Consider the following 15340-nt stretch of genomic DNA (forward strand, 5'->3'; position numbering starts at 1 on the left):
TGTCTGAAGGTCCAGAACTGGGGTCGAGAATAATTCTGCCCAGTTCCCGACCGGTGGGGCCTTGACCAGTTGAGACCTACGTGTAAGTCAGGTCCTGGCTCCGACAGAGCTTGTTTGATTGGTCGTGCAGTTCACCAGCTCATCAACCTCCACACGTCAGACAACACGACTCGGAGGCTGTGTCAGATGGCGCGCAGAAGAATCTCCTGGGACACTTCCGTGCCTCTCTGTAGCGGCAGAAACACCCTATCAGGGACCCTGTTTCGGGTCCAGGTATTTCGGCTCAGCTGCTGTGCGAATGCGATGATTCAGACCCCAGAGCCGCTTGTCAGGAGTTGACTCGCCAGTCTTGTGAGGGTGACTGGATGCAATCAGCTCGATTTCGGTTCCCTCTGATCCTTCATCGTGGCCCTGGTAAGTCTTTGACAGAGAAACAAGATCACAAAGGTAAGATGATAAGAAGAAAGCACCATCCAAGAACTTGGGGCAAGGCCAAGCTGGGTTTTCGGAACGTCCGAGAGCCGTTCGGTACCGACCTGTCAGAACGGTTGCAAGATCGGAAAGGTCGAGCTCGGAAAGCTCCAGGGTTTTTGGTTCAGTTGACACGACTCGCTGGGCAGATAACGTCAATAATCTCGCGTCACCGGAATGGGGAAGGTCTGAGGTCTGGGCGGCGGCGCCACATAGGACTGGATGTTACACTTTGATGATGGGCAGTTTGGATACAATTTCCTTTTCAGGACATACTGCACTCGTTTTATAAAGCTCCCGAGACTGGCCGTGATTACTTACTTCCATGGAATCAAACCACCACTTCCCATCGGGCCGATTCATAGCCTTTCTCAAGGAGAGATAGATTCTTCCAAAGAATGACCCGGCTGTGAACCGTCAGAACCAAGCGGCCTCATTGAGCGGTAGTCCTCAGACCCAATATGTTACTTAGCCACCTGTTTAACTTACACTTGTTGGTACTCCTCTGAGTCAAGCTCAACTGAAATCTCCCGAACGAATTGGCGTTGGAGACAAAAACGTGCTTTTAGGTGGCTTCGGGAGTCTGTTCCGAAGGCTTGTCATAATCAGACCCTTTCACCGTGTCACTAATTGGCTGGTTGTCAGAGCACTTGGCAATTGGATCAGTTCCCAATTCCCAGCACTCTCAATCACCATTCTTACAAGTGAAGTTTGGCAAGTTGAGTACGGAGTATGACTTCCGATCATATCAACTACTGGGATGTTCAAATAGAATGGACCTTGTCAGCCATCCGAATCCGAGCCGTTCGTTTGGCCCTACAGGTCATCTAAATCGTGTGGGGAAGGCCGTCTAATATGACCATAGTCGTGGAAGACGAACATCCGGGGGGAAACGCCATCGATATTTCCACATTGCGTGCATGGCTGCGACGGCTAAGGTGAAGCCTGCATAAGTGGCGCCGTCTCTGCAGGCTTCCTCACACATTCTAGCATGAGAGTACCCGTCTAGGCGTGCGTGCGGCTCTGCAGGCTGCAAGGCCTCCTGATCTACAAACCGTTCGCCGACATTAAGCTTTTTCGATACCCGTGCCGGTTGATCTCCTATGCCGCCTATGACCCATCGTAGGGCGTAAAATAATTGCCGGCCTCCCTTGCCTGATGGGACGGGAAGGCTGCCCGATCCAAGCGTACATACAGAGCCTACCCTAATGAGGTAATAGATGGGATGTCTGGAGCAGAGCCGTTGAGATGCTCACTTCCCAGGCCGGCAGGCCGTTTGAACATATCAGGTGAGTCGACCCATCAAGACCACCTGTTTCTGGGCTGCCAGCTTGTCAAGGCAATTAAGCGAGTGCGAATGGGCAGGGCTGAAAGTTCCAAACCGGCAACCGGCAGCTTGGCGGGAGACACCACCCCTTTCCCAATTTTTGACAGGCGCAGCCGACAATCACGAGCGTCATCATCGTGGAGCCTTGCCGAGGGACCATCCGGTCAGGTTTTCTGGCAGTTTGGCAGTTTGCTGGCGTTTAGTTGACATGACTACTGAATGACTGGCTAAATGGGCGCTTTGGTGAATTGCGATTGGCGCATCACTAACACAACTCTGTTGGTTGTTTCAACTGAACAACGGCCGGTCCGCGCGATAAAGCGTTTCAGCTTTGATACTAAAACCATACTGGCTCCAACGGCGTCCCTAGGCCTGATCAACGTCGTGCCTGTGCTTCCCCTTTGAAAGAACAGACATTACCCATGGGGGAGAAAGCTAGGAAAGTTCCGAGAGGCTCGAGTTCATTGGCTACCCCCGCAGTTCACTAAGTACCCCGTTCATGAGCTTATCGCGATAGTTTCCTAGAAGCCAGATGTAGGGCCAACGGCGGCTCAGCGAGCCCACTCAACCTCCACCCTTGATGCCAGGGTTGATCCCTCGAGATCGAGATGTCATCCCACGCATCAGTAGCAATCCACAACTCGGATGAGTTATAACGCTTCCCTCCCTCCTAGACAGTGGCGGTTGGTAGGCGCCCGGAGCCGGTTTGTGGCTACCGCTACATGGACGTAAGCGTGTCAAGCCGTCCCAAGCAAGTACCATTTTAGGACCCCCATGCGGTCAGGGTGAACCACCAAGAACCTCCTTTGCGTCTCATAACCCAAAGAGGAAGGCTGGAAGAGAAAAGTAGTTGTAGACCACACACATTCAACACAGGAAAGCCTCTCCGCCCCCCAGTGTGTCCCGAAATGGAAAGTGATGGGAGAAAACAAGCGCTGAATAGGCCTTGGCTACACTACCCCAGATGTTGATAAAATCAAACTAAGAGCCGCACACCATTTCCGAGTTTGGTTTGGAAGTCGTTGTCGTTCTCTCCACTATTTAAGCTCATCTCTACCTACCAACGATCTCCGAATCCTGTATTCCACCAACGTCCGCTCTAGTACTATCTTAATAACTTCTACTCTTCGAAAATGCTCGGCTTCCAGGTTCTTCTCGTCGCCCTCCAGGCGTGGGCGATCACCGCTGCTCCTCTTCTTGTTGCTCGCCAAAAGGATACCATCACCACCGCTCTCGGCATGGTCCAGGGCTCCCTCGAAAAGCTCGACACCGCCGTCAAGGGAATTTCCGCGAGCGACGCCAACTCTGTGGCTCCGGTCCTCACCGCAGCTCAAGGGGCTCAAGATGCTCTCGTCATGGCTACATCCATGATCGACGGCGCCGACAACATTGGTGTCTTTGGCGCGCTTGGTCTTCAGCAGACTGCCGACGGCCTCGTTACACAGGTCCAGACTACCCTCGGCGATCTCTCTCAGAAGAAGCCCGTGTTCGACCAGCTCGGCGTCACCTCCGTCGTCAAGGATGCTCTGATGCAACAAAAGTCTGGCAGTGGCGCGCTCGGTGACACCCTCCTCAGCAAAGTCCCCGCCCTCGCCCGCCCGATTGCCCAGCAGAGTACCGGTGCACTTACGGAGGCTTTGGATGGCGCTATTGCGACCTTCTCGGCATAGAGGAATGGGATCAGTACGACGGCCGTGCTGGGTATCGCGGCAGGAAATACGGGTTCTGGTGAATACGGGAGACGTGGATGGTGAAAGAAATTGTCACTATGAGACGTGAAAGGAAATCGGGGGTAGGGAGACGGTGTGATGTGGCGGTACGCGGATTAAGAAAATATCCCGAGAAAGAGGAGGATCGTGTAATCGAATCGAACAATTTCGTATTCGCTCTGGAGTACTTCGTGAACGACAGACCCACCGTAGCGAGTCTCCCATGGTAATGCGAGATTGGAACTCGTAGCATCTCAATTATTCTTATCTAATTCAAAGTCTGATTTCAATTTCGCGCGGCTTAATACAAGCATTCGTGATTTAAGGGCAGCTCATTTCAGGCTCCATGTAGATTCCGACTGTCCCAATAGTAAATCACATTTTTGTTGTAGCTATAGCAAGCTCTACCCGTCGTCATAACACCTGGTTTGGGATAATCAACAGGGCCTCATAGGATACGAAGGCCATGTTCAGCAGGAGCGTTTCCATGGTATAACGTAATCCTCCTCATCTCCCTAACGTCTTCTAGAGTCCTTGACGTATAGCACTGGCCTTGAGCGTAGAAATCGCCAATAGAACTAACCTCGTGACGTTTCTTGCGCAAGAATAAACGATGTGGTATTGATGTGTGATGATCACCATAGCCACTCTCTCACTTGCACCAGTTACTCTACGATGCCTTACACCAAAGGGTCTAGAAACCCGGGCTAACGGGCGTACAATGCAACCTAACGACGAACCTAGCGCAAAATTCTACAGAGTAAACCAACAGAAAGGCAAAAAGTGTAAGTCAGCTGCAACGCAGCTGAGACTGAACATTGAACCCAACGAGGAAAAGCCCAATGAGCTCGGGGCCGGGCCGTTACGTATCAGCAGGGTTGTTCCCCAACCACCATCAGCCCTATGGTCAGGAGGGAAGCTTTTAGCATTCGCCAACTTTTGCCTTTCGACCGAGCTTTACGTGGGATAAGTAAGGGTGCATGAAGAGTTCAGGGATGACCCCACTGTCAAGGCTGAATTTGCGTCGCATATTTAATGCTTTTGAAAGCTTGCCCGTTGCATCTTGTATGACTGTCAGCGTATTCTTGCCGTTTCGCAGGTCTTGGTGTCGGTAATTGTGGCTGTGCTTTCATCCTCGTGCTGCCGATGCATGAATAGTTGCGTACTTTGACAGCTACCTGACGGGGCACGATCGCGACATTTGACAGGCTCTTGGACTTTTGGTTGGCACTGATCATCTGTTTCCTAGGAGCAGCAAATACTTCCGGTATCAAAACTTTCAATCCCTCGACGTTGATTCTGTTCTCTCGACACTATGGGCACAGACAAGAATTGCCCACCTCTTTGAGGCTCGACGACATGACTGGTTGACGGAGCTTTCGTGCAATATTTGCTGTCCGCCATTCCGCCATAGGCAAGTTCTGAGTCTTTTTAGGGCTTGAGCAATAGTCTCCGTGATTAGATTGCACAGATGCCAGTAGGATCAGGACCAGACTGTACGGTTGGTGCTTATCCCATCGGGTGCCAATGGACAGCACTTTCGCCAAGAGCGGGGTAGAGCCAATAAGGGCTTGCAAATTTATTAAACTAACCAGTGGGGTTATAATACCTATATTTCCTATAGATTTTGGGTGTGCCAGAGGTACCAGCAATTTTACTACTACATAACGGTACATTACAGTCTAAGCAACCCTTTCGAGTTGTCTGCCGTCGTCGCCGAGTGAGGGTATTCCCAGATATCTGGTTTAGAACCTTCCTACTACCACAATAGCTACAAAGTAAAGATACCTTTCGTGATCCCTTGCGATGCTATTCCCATAGAATAGAGGTATTCCTTTTATCTATAGCCCGTCTAGGCCGTGATAGTCTCCGCCCGATCGCTAATGGGCCAAACTGCTAGATAAGCTAGGCTGTAAGCAGCTGCCGCCATTAGTAGTAGGTTTTGATCTTCTGCCACCTAGGGCTACCCAGAGCTGTAGCAGGAAGCTATTCACAACTACCACTTCCAGTAGGAAATTCCAAGCAATTGACTGCCAGCCTCCTCGTCGAATAGGGTGGCTATATTGATAGTAGGACCTCATCTGGTCACTCACATCAACCCTATTCATCTTATGGTTGTATTCATCGATTGCCCTAGGAACTAGTAGGTCCTTACGTACATCCGGGCCAAAGACTTGCCGGGAAGCTCTCTTAGCAGCGGAATCCCCAGCTGGGCGGCGGCGGCTGCGAAAAACTTCCTGGCCATTCTAGAAGATAGTTGATAGGAAGAGTACGAGGGCATTATCCTTCCAGGTGAATTGGTTGACCTGCTTACTAGTCAGTTGGGGTGGGCAGGCTGGCAGCTTACCTCCCCATCTAAAGTAGGGATATAGTATACTTTACCCTAGGGGATACCCCGTCCTTCAGTCTCTTTCTCAGCGACTAGGATCTCGTCTATCCCACTATCCTTCCGGCAGGTACCAGAAGCTCCAACCTGTTGATTCTGTAGGGTACGGAAGAGACGTATAGAGGCGAAGAGGTTATTAAGAAATACGTGGTAGGTTGAAGCTGGAAGTAGGGAAACAAGCGTAGTTACTACCTGTTGCGTTGGTGTTAACAGAGCTAGCTTTCTAGCAGCTGGCCTAGCCGACCGGGTTAGGCTGGGCTGGGCGGGCTGCGCCTGGGGGACTAATGCGTATGGGCCCTTTCCATGTACGTGCCATAGCCACCGTATACAGTAGCCAGACTGGGCAAGGATCCAGATCTTATAGCCAGTTAGGATAGGTTTCGTTGGAATCGTTGTTGTCTCTAGAGATCGACCTTCAAATCGGACTATAGCCTCATTAACTGTAAGATCTGAACTAGTTGTATAGAGTGAATCCCTAATCTCTTGGATGTGGGCTGACCACTGGTTAACCTTTCGGTATACATCTGGCATTTGATCTTGGGCCTGGGCCTGGCCCCGTCCCCGTCCCCGTCCCCGTCCCCGGCCCCGGCCCTGGCTGGGCTGTCCGGGCTGTCCGGACTGGTCAGGCTGGTCGGGCTGGTCGGGCTGAAATTCAGTAGTGTTGAATATCCGCAGCCGCCGAAGTAGTAGTTGGAATCGGTTTCTAAAAACGAACCGCGTAAATAGGTGGATAGGATCCTCCGTTTGCTACTGGGTTGACCAGTAGGTTGATAATCTAGATTCTTTATAAATCCTAATATATAATAGGATCCCTAAGAAAAGGTAAATCTCTTCTACTGAAGTATTCCGCCATGAATTCACCCTTGCCGATCTAGTTGGGGGACCCTCCCTAGACGACGACGGCGCTGCATTCGTCCACTGAGCCCACTGCTCCACGAGGCTCTGCGGAACGTATTGGACGAATAGATCAGGCGGGCTGGCCGGCAGCCCCCGTACCTTCTGGGCCCGGGCCGGCACGTCAAAGGGTCGGAAGGAGCCCGGATAACCATGCTCGGTAGCCGGAGGTTCGCGGGGCCGGACTGTTGCCGCGTCACAGCGCTCTGGCGTACAGTCTATATTACAGGCAGCAGCAAGGTCTTCTAGGTAGACCTCTACTACTATACAGCTACGTACAGAAGTATTAGAAGCAATCGAGGTATCAGAATCACCAGAAGACACCACAGCATCAATCAGAATGTAAGTAATAGTGGTGATAATAGGTAAAAGAGCATAGGGATAAGTGACGTATCGTCAAGTACCCCTTTAAATGCGGGGTAATAATGGGCAAAAAGTGGGCACTTCGTGGTCTTGGCGAAAGTGCTGTCCATTGGCACCCGATGGGATACGAGAAGAACTGGAAGGTTTGGTAGACAGCCTGTTATGAAAGTTAATATGAAAGCTTGAATATGAATTCACTACGACTAGCTACTTGAAAGACAAAAGATTAAATAACAACTAGGTCTACTTTAGGTGTCATTGCCCGGACCGCCAAAAGGCCGGAAACTCGGTCCTGGATCTGGTTTCACGCAAGACATCCAGGGGTCTTCGGCGGTTACATCTCCCATATTCACGAAATCATCCCAAAAATACCCTCCCAAGTTCTTCAGGTCCATGTCTGACCAATTGAGAATATTTCCAGCATCCAGATCCAGGAGGCTGGGGGCTTGATGGTCTCCAGAGGATACATGTATGGGAGACCCATTTTGCAAGAACGCCCCAGGTGCTAGGCAGGCCTGGACATGTTAGTCAATGGGGAGTGGAATTCGGTAGAAACTAACCTTCTGAGAATCATTTGGTGGAGGGCCTTGCTCCATTTTAGGTGCAATCGGTCGTTCACGGATGATCTTCACATGAGTATCAGTATGAGCACCACTACACGAGGCCACTGGAAGGACTTACTGAAGACGAAAACTTTGACCCTGTTGATGTACTATTGGGTATTGTATCTACACCCTGTGGGGAAGGTTGCGGCGTGGCGATAATAACTGGGGACTCACCATCATCCAATACGGAGTAGACTTGGTCGTGCATCACCGGGACAACAAACTTGCCCTTCGTCGGCGTTGGGATCTGGACGGAATCGCTGCTTTCCTCCATGTTGTACCGTTCATAGTCAGCATACTTGGAGCCTTGAAGAAGATCTTTGGTCCTTTTGTGTATGATCTCCTGAAGGACCTGTACTGAAAGACTAGGACTTTGGTGTACGAAATCCATGATATCTTTGGCAGTCTTCAAGACAAACTTCTTGCATCCCTTAACGGCTATATCATGGTGTTCGATAACAGGATCAAAACCTATAGCAATATTTTAGCAGGAGTCTACGTAACAATGGAAGTGTCACATACTTTGGCATGGTACCTCTTCATCATCAGGAAAAAGTAGATTCCACAATTGACGCCAGGTTTGGATTTTGCAGCCGGCAGTACGGCTTCTGAGAACTTTATCTTTGCGGTTATCCACGCCATCTTCTGGGTCTTTAGGGTCGGGATTGGGGTTCGACTGCCGGTTGTGAAGACAATCTTCAGGTGGGTGGTCTTCGCCCCTTCGTGGTTGCCCACAGTAAGTGCAAGATTGATTCCCATGCTCCGCGCTGATATGTCTCCTACGATGTTGTGCCAAGTCAGGTCTAGTTCAGAGATGATGGCGTAGGAGATAATATTCCATGTTTTGCATCAGCTGCGGGAGGATGGCAAAGCATTGAAAACTTACTTCAATTCCGCCATATCTTTATAGGATTTGTTGGCACAGGGATCGAAATCCCGAGCATTGAATCTGCAGGGGTTGCGTTTTCTGAAGGGGCAACTGTAATCCTCTCGGCACCCAATCCGTCGTCTCTTACTGCGCCCTCTTCTTGTCGGCCCTTGGTCTTGATCAGGATTTTGGTCAATGTCGTCATGGTCATCGTCGCCACCTTCTTCTTCGGCCGGTCGCTTCTTTGTCCTTGACTCTGACTGTTGAGCTCGATTTGAGGTCTCGTCATACCCTGAACTGCCGTTGCTCGCGTCGCCTACTTCGACATCGTAGCAAGAAAAGCCGTCGTCATCCCAGTCAATAGTTGAAAATGATTCCTCTTCTCGCAGAATCTCGGCGCACTGATCTTTGAACTTGGAGAATGCCTCAATGACACGAACGGGACGACTGAGCCGATTGAGACAAACCCCAAAACAACGAGATAATGCAATGTTGGCGGCTCTCTCTAGATCAAGATCAGAGCGACAGATATCAGAATCAGAGTCGGACTCTGGAGAGCTGATCGGTGTCATATCCGCGGCGTTGGTACCAGTCGGAGTACTTACTCCGTCCCGGGAGAATTGAGATTCTGGCAGGTGGGGATCCCGAGAAAGAATCGGCAAATTTGCGGTGAACTTGCCTGAGGGCAATGACTTGACATGCTCTCCAATTCCAACAAGACCAAGCTCCATAGCTAGATTCGGTGCAGATGTCAGCCGGGTGGGGCTTTGATGTCGGGATGTGGTCGGGGTCGTTGCCGATGGAGAATGCATGTGGAAGTCAAAGTTAGGGGCTGAGAAGGTAGAATAGGCTTTGGAGTATGATGTTGAAATAGTCCCCACTGATTGATTGTCATCGACGTGAGGTTTTCGTCTGCGAGGTGTGAGCTTTGAGGGGGCTTCGACCAATTTCCCATGATATATAAGGTCTTTAATCAAGGCGGCAGGCTCAGTGATCTCCTCGTCTTCGGGCACCATTGCGAACTAACTTATAAATCTGAGTTTTTTTCGTGGTCCAATTTTCGCTGTACTGAGAAAGGAAGCTGTCGTGCTAGGTTGCAAGAACAGGTGGTGCGAAAGAAATTAGGATGATTCAAAGACCAGATACTGGGGACACGTGCCATCCAAGCTAACTTCTGACAAGGGTGTGGTATCAGGGGGTGAGATTGGGCCATTTCACTTTCAAAAGTTTGAGATTCAGCTTCAATTTACTGCAACCCATCGAAGATGGCCAAAGGTCCCAGACAAAATGACACCGCCCATAACCGAACCTGCAAAACATCTGCAAGAGAGTATGGAAGAAATGCCGCAGGGAGTGGCACAGCGGCAAAGCCGATGATTTCATTGGCCTGCACAGGTCCAGTACAGTTGAATTAGTATGAATATATCTGATTGGGCCAGAGTCAACCAATGAATCATGCTGCCAGAGTTACACAGCTTGGCGAGGCGTTTTCGGTGAGTAGCTGAGCGCGATAAGGCGGGTGAGGTGTTGCCTGAGACGTGGTGGGAAGCCTAGCGAGGCTTTTTACATTTCAAATGAATCTAAATATTCGTTCAGTTCCATGAATGCTCTTCTTGGGCCATCATCGCTGAATACTTAGAGCTGCATGTAATTTGCCCCCTTTCAAGGCTCATACGCACACTATTATCACAGAGCAGGGGAGTTTGCAGACCTGCTGCTAGGGCGCATGAGCGCTTCATCACATGTGGTTGGTAGTTCTTAAGTCAGGTTGAGTTTCACGAAATCGAGCTTCAAATGAAAAGTTTTGTTAAGTTTTTCAAATGACTGTCAGTTGAATCATATTAGACCAGAAGGTCGCATCTTGCGCCTTTATTTCTGAAAACCATGCCGCCGAGCAGAACAAGATCGTTCTATCTTGTAACGCCTCTGGATGTTTATAATTATCGCCTCAATGACATGCCAATTTTCCTCCTGATCCAGTTCCTCTCTATTCGATGTGTTTTTCGGATTTACCTTAGTTTCGGTATGGTTATCGGACTTGCTCAATCACCGACCACAGATCCTCCATCAGTGGCCACCAAAAGGCGTGTTCACGACTCAGCTCAAAAGCTCCATTTCCAATCATGCCTTCTTCCTCAGCCTCTCAAAGCCAGTATGTTCATATCCCGTGTGACAAGAAGTTTTTCGTCATATAACTCATCCAATTTATCTGAATTCTATAGTGAGACCCTAAGCAAGAGACACAATTACCTTGTTGCAAGGCACCTCAACGACCGCAATAACTTGCAAGATCGCCTCATCTTGAGAAGCAATGGAGAGCTTACTGGCGTTAATTTATCCCGTCAGATAGGCAAAGTTGTTGCACAGGTCGATGTGCAACTACGCGATGGGAAGCTCGTGAACAACAAGTCATCGAGAAAAAGCACATGAGTTTAAAGAAATCCGACAAGCCAGAAGAGAACGCACGTTTTGCTACAGCAGGAGGAAAAGTTTGATGATATGTTTGCTTGATTTAAGAGACGACATGGCGAGAGTGGGGCGTAGAATTCGCGGGGAATTGCTGAGACGAGTCAAAACATTTGTTACTTGAAGCCAACCGCATTTACAGTTGGGATCTTTTCGGCAAATATTCCCAAGTCCAAATCTAGAGATTAACTAAGCTGCCCAATTGAAGTGATGGCAGATTCACAAAGCTATTTCAGTCTGCAAAGCTCACGTCAACAACGGCGTATAATAGTTCATGGAATGCAAGCTGTCTCTTACTTGTTTGTTTGTTTTATATTTAACGCCATGGCGGCAAGGGCGCAGCCGCCCTTGCGGCAGACCTCCCGGAGGGTATGTGGCGTGAAGGGTCGCAGGCTCTAGCTAAATACTATATAGTACACGCCGTATCCTGACGTCCTCCAAGTCTTGCTCGTGAGCTACTATATGTTCTATCCATCCCTAGTTCCTACTGGTGCCCTAGTTCCGTTATAACCATCTGGTTTCTTAATAGAGGTAGTTTGTCGTTTGGAGGATAGGTTATGACCTATCTCCTAGTACCGTGGGCAGATCTTCTGGAAGAAGTCTGTCACGCAGAGGAAGGCCTGGAAGCCTTCAGAGTCAGTGATTAGCCCCTTGAAGTAGCGATCGAGGGACCCTATAGGTCCTACGGGCTCCTGGCGGCTGTAGGGGTAGAGGGTGGGCCACTGTTGCCTCCTCAGTAGGGTCTTTCGGCAGTAGACTAGATGGTCTGCCTCCTTAACCCATCCACAGGAGCAGGTGAGTAGTGCTTCTGTGTGGTTAAAGCGTTGGTGATATTGTTTAAAGTCCCCGTGGCCTGACCGTGCCGCGAGGAGGTGATGAAGGGCAGCCCTAGGGAGGCCAAGTTCAGGAGGGCAAGCAAGGGTAGTCTTGAGCCCTAGTTGGGTATAGCGGGGAGTTGCCTCTTGTTTCCACCATCGTCTATATTGGCGTCTTGGCCGCTCTTTAGCAAGCCACTTGATACCTGATAAAATAGCTAGTTAGCCCCTAGGGACTGGTAGAGTTATTCCCTCCTTAGCTAGGCTGTCTACTTCTTCGTTTCCTTTAATATCTTGGTACCCCGGGGACTAATAGGTTCGTATATTATATATCCTAGCTACCTCCTGGATCTCTAAGAAGGCAGCTTGTGAGGAGTCTGGGACCTTGCCACGGATTCCCTGGATGATACTGGTATTATCGATGTAGATGTGTATCGGCTGGCCCTGAGAGGTGTGGAGGGCCCGTCGGAGCCCCGCCCACGCCCCTTCCGCCTCACTGTTAAATACCTCTGCTAAGCCGAGGCGGCCGCAGCCCTGGGCTATAGGTCTATTCTTGCGATAGATAATAAAGCCGAACCCCGTGGCCCCACTAGCGGCTTTAGAGCCGTCTGAGTAGACGATTGTATGATTGTCTGGTACGGTCTTGAGCCAGGCTTGGAAGGCTTTAGCTGTATCCTCCTTACGCTCTAGGGTTATGAGGTCTTGTGAGCCTGGGGGGTATTGCGGCTGTATGAGTAAAGGCCTTGGGTATTTAGGTAACAGGCCAGCTGTTCTTTGAAGTCTTGTCCGTTGCCGCCCCTGCTGCCAGAGCCTTGGGACCAAGGGATGTTGTTGGTCAACCTTCTGTAGCCGCGTAGCAAAGCGTAGTCGTGCTGCTTCGAGGGCAACCTCTGCTGTGGACAGGCCAGCCTCACGAAGGAGGCTGCTAGTTGGTGTGGTCCTCCAGACAGGTAGGATAGCCCTTGCCGCTGCTGAAATAACTTTCCCGACTTTGCGGACCAGGCCCTTCTGTCCCGTACCTATAGTAGCTATCTGCATAGTAGTACCACTACTGGTATTGGTGTTGTTACTTAAGGCTGGTCTGTATAAGCCTGCATACCAGGTTTCAGCTCCGTAGAGGACTGTAGGTAAGATACAGGCGACGGCCGCTTTACGCACAGCAGCTGCTGGTAGCCCCCCTTTTGTGTTTGTTAGGTGCCGTAGGAAATGGGCTACCTTTTTTGCTGCTGCGACCTTTATTTCCACATGGTGCCGGAAGGTGAGTCTCTTGTCGAACCAGACCCCTAGCCATCGTATGGGCTTGGTCGAGGCCTTAATAGTTAGGCCTCTTGCCTGTATATCTGGTATATCCCTTATCTGGTTATGCTTCCTGCTAAAGTGGATTGCCTCGCACTTAGCTGGGTCAAAGGCAACCTTGTTATCAGTGCCCCAGTTGAGGATGTAAGTAATGTCCTGGCCTAAGGCTGTGGCATTATCTTTTAGCGTCGGGCTAATAGCTAATAGACCTATATCATCTGCATAGCCAAACCGAAGCTTTTGGTATTAGCTAGGATATCGGCTATGTATAGTAAAAAGAGTATCGGGGATAGTGGGGAGCCTTGCGGCAGCCCACAGGATAGGGGGAAGTCCTCTGTAGTAGTGTCCTCTAGCCTGACCCGAGCAGTTCGGCTGGAGGTGAAGGTAAAGATCAGCCTAATTAGGTGTCAAGTTGGGATTGTTGACGCAGGGTGGAAGCTCTCAGAGGCCAACTGCAGTTAGGGGTAGAATGATGAATTACTGAAATCTGCTCCTCCCTCGACGTGTACTCCCTGCGCTGTATATATATCTGAGCTGCTCCTTTGTTGCTTGGACTCCTTACTACCTCTAACTAGCCCCTATCCGGGAGGGCTCTGACATTAGGCTACCAGGCCAGCCCTGCTGCCGTAGCCTAATAATAAGTCGATTTCGTAGAACGGAATCAAACGCCCCCTTGACGTCCATTGTTGCTAGAGTTGCAGTAAGCCCTGAGTCTAGAGCGCTTTCTATCTCATGGGTTAGACAGGTTGTCAGGTCGACTGCAGCCCTTCCTAGCAGTGCCCCAATCTGCTGTGGGCTAGCAACTCCTTCTAAGATGGTGAGGTATGCCATCCTCTTTTCTATCAGCCGCTCTAGGCCTTTACCTAAACAGGATAAAAGGGAGATTAGACGCCAGGATCCAGTCTTTAAGAAATCTGTTTTCCCTGGCTTCTGGATCATAATAACTTCTGCTTTACGGAGCGGTCTAGGGAAGTGGCCTACTTAAATATAGGCCTAAAAGAGCTGCTATATAGGCCTAGCTACTGATTCCTAGGTCTGCTGTAGTAACTTTGTAGTAATCCCGTTAATCCCAGGGGTTGTAGTCGTTGTCAAAGTAGCATGGCGTACTTCTTCCATGCTAACTATATCCTGCTAGGGCATTAAACGCCGTGTAACTACTGGGATAGTAAAAGGGTCCCCAGGTAAGTCGTCTGTAGCGTTAAATCTCTCTAGTAAGGCCATTCGTAGGGCCTGGGCTTTATCGTAGTTGTTGTCGATTATCTGACCTTCTACTATAAGAGGCGGGCTTTTAACAGCTAAGCCAGCCTTCCGCCAGCCTACTATCTTATACAGGTCTTGGTCTGACTTAGCCTCTTCAATCTTAGCAGTCTAGTAGGCGCGCTTTGCCTTTCTAACCGTAGTTAGGAAGGCCTTTTGCTCCTCTAGGATAGGGGGAGGTATAACTAGCACATGTTCCTGGGCCTGTTGGCGCCTGGCGTTACAGGCAGCTCTGTGGGCTTCTGCGCACTCTTCTGTCCACCAGGGGGCTCCCCTACCCTGCTTCGTACGTCTCTTTCCTACAGCTTGAATAGCTGTGTGGAAGAGGCTGACTAATTAGGTAGCTAGGGTATCTAGCTCTGCAGGTTTAGGTAGGTCCCCTAGGGTAGGTAGAGCTGAGGCGCCTATTTGTACAAGGTCGGTAAGTCGAGGTAGAGCTGACTCTGGGACTGAGAGGTGGCCAGCCTGGCGTCTCTGTTCCTAGACCTTACTTATAGGGATAATTGTCGTAATAGCTTGATAGTCGGCCCCTGGGTGTAGGTGTGGGCTGATATAGGACTCAGTAAAGGGAATATTTAAGAAGGTTAGGTCGAGGGTATACCCATGAGTATGAGTAGGAGCCCTAACCTCCCTAATAAACGCAAGATCGTAGCCTTTAGCCCACTCTATAATATCGTTTCCCCGATTCCGACTAGGAGACCCGGGCTCCTAGGATCGGTGGCGGGTATTCAGGTCTCCTATAATAAGTATTCTCTTTAGTAGTTGATAGCCTAAGAGGAGGCTGGTTGTCTGGTTAATAGGCTCGCCTAGCGGCCTATATATATTAACGATAGTAAAATTGCTAACCCTCACCCATAGGATGTCTCTTGTTTGAGTAGGTCTT

At 50.0% G+C, this 15340-nt stretch overlaps 2 protein-coding genes across 2 annotated transcripts; one reads left to right on the forward strand and one right to left on the reverse strand.

Moving 5' to 3' along the window:
- Nucleotides 1-2931: 2931 nt before the first annotated feature.
- BDP81DRAFT_464439 (uncharacterized protein) lies at nucleotides 2932-3468 on the forward strand (the record flags this gene model as incomplete). Its single annotated transcript, XM_060594151.1, has 1 exon — nucleotides 2932-3468. The coding sequence occupies one exon, from the start codon at nucleotides 2932-2934 to the stop codon at nucleotides 3466-3468; it is 537 nt and encodes a 178-aa protein (XP_060440692.1).
- A 3828-nt stretch (nucleotides 3469-7296) lies between these two features.
- Nucleotides 7297-9793, reverse strand: BDP81DRAFT_437231 (uncharacterized protein). The gene is made up of 5 exons (XM_060591206.1): nucleotides 8642-9793; nucleotides 8278-8534; nucleotides 7832-8226; nucleotides 7711-7776; nucleotides 7297-7665 (listed from the first exon to the last, which is right to left on the reverse strand). Exons 1-5 carry the CDS (start codon nucleotides 9637-9639, stop codon nucleotides 7399-7401), a joined length of 1983 nt encoding a protein of 660 aa, XP_060440693.1. The 5' UTR covers nucleotides 9640-9793; the 3' UTR covers nucleotides 7297-7398.
- Between the last annotated feature and the right edge of the window lie 5547 nt (nucleotides 9794-15340).

Source organism: Colletotrichum phormii (assembly GCF_030913505.1).
Source record: "Colletotrichum phormii strain CBS 102054 chromosome Unknown BDP81scaffold_23, whole genome shotgun sequence".
NCBI lineage: Eukaryota > Fungi > Ascomycota > Sordariomycetes > Glomerellales > Glomerellaceae > Colletotrichum > Colletotrichum phormii.

Bases quoted from the DNA above. Each gene is read 5' to 3' on its own strand.
- BDP81DRAFT_437231 (XM_060591206.1), bottom strand. From the start codon at position 9,639: ATGGTGCCCGAAGACGAGGAGATCACTGAGCCTGCCGCCTTGATTAAA. The intron at 7,777-7,831 runs GTAAGTCCTTCC...ACTCATGTGAAG, and splicing joins GGTCAAAGTTTTCGTCTTCA to ATCATCCGTGAACGACCGAT. The intron at 7,666-7,710 runs GTTAGTTTCTAC...TAACATGTCCAG, and splicing joins CACCAAATGATTCTCAGAAG to GCCTGCCTAGCACCTGGGGC.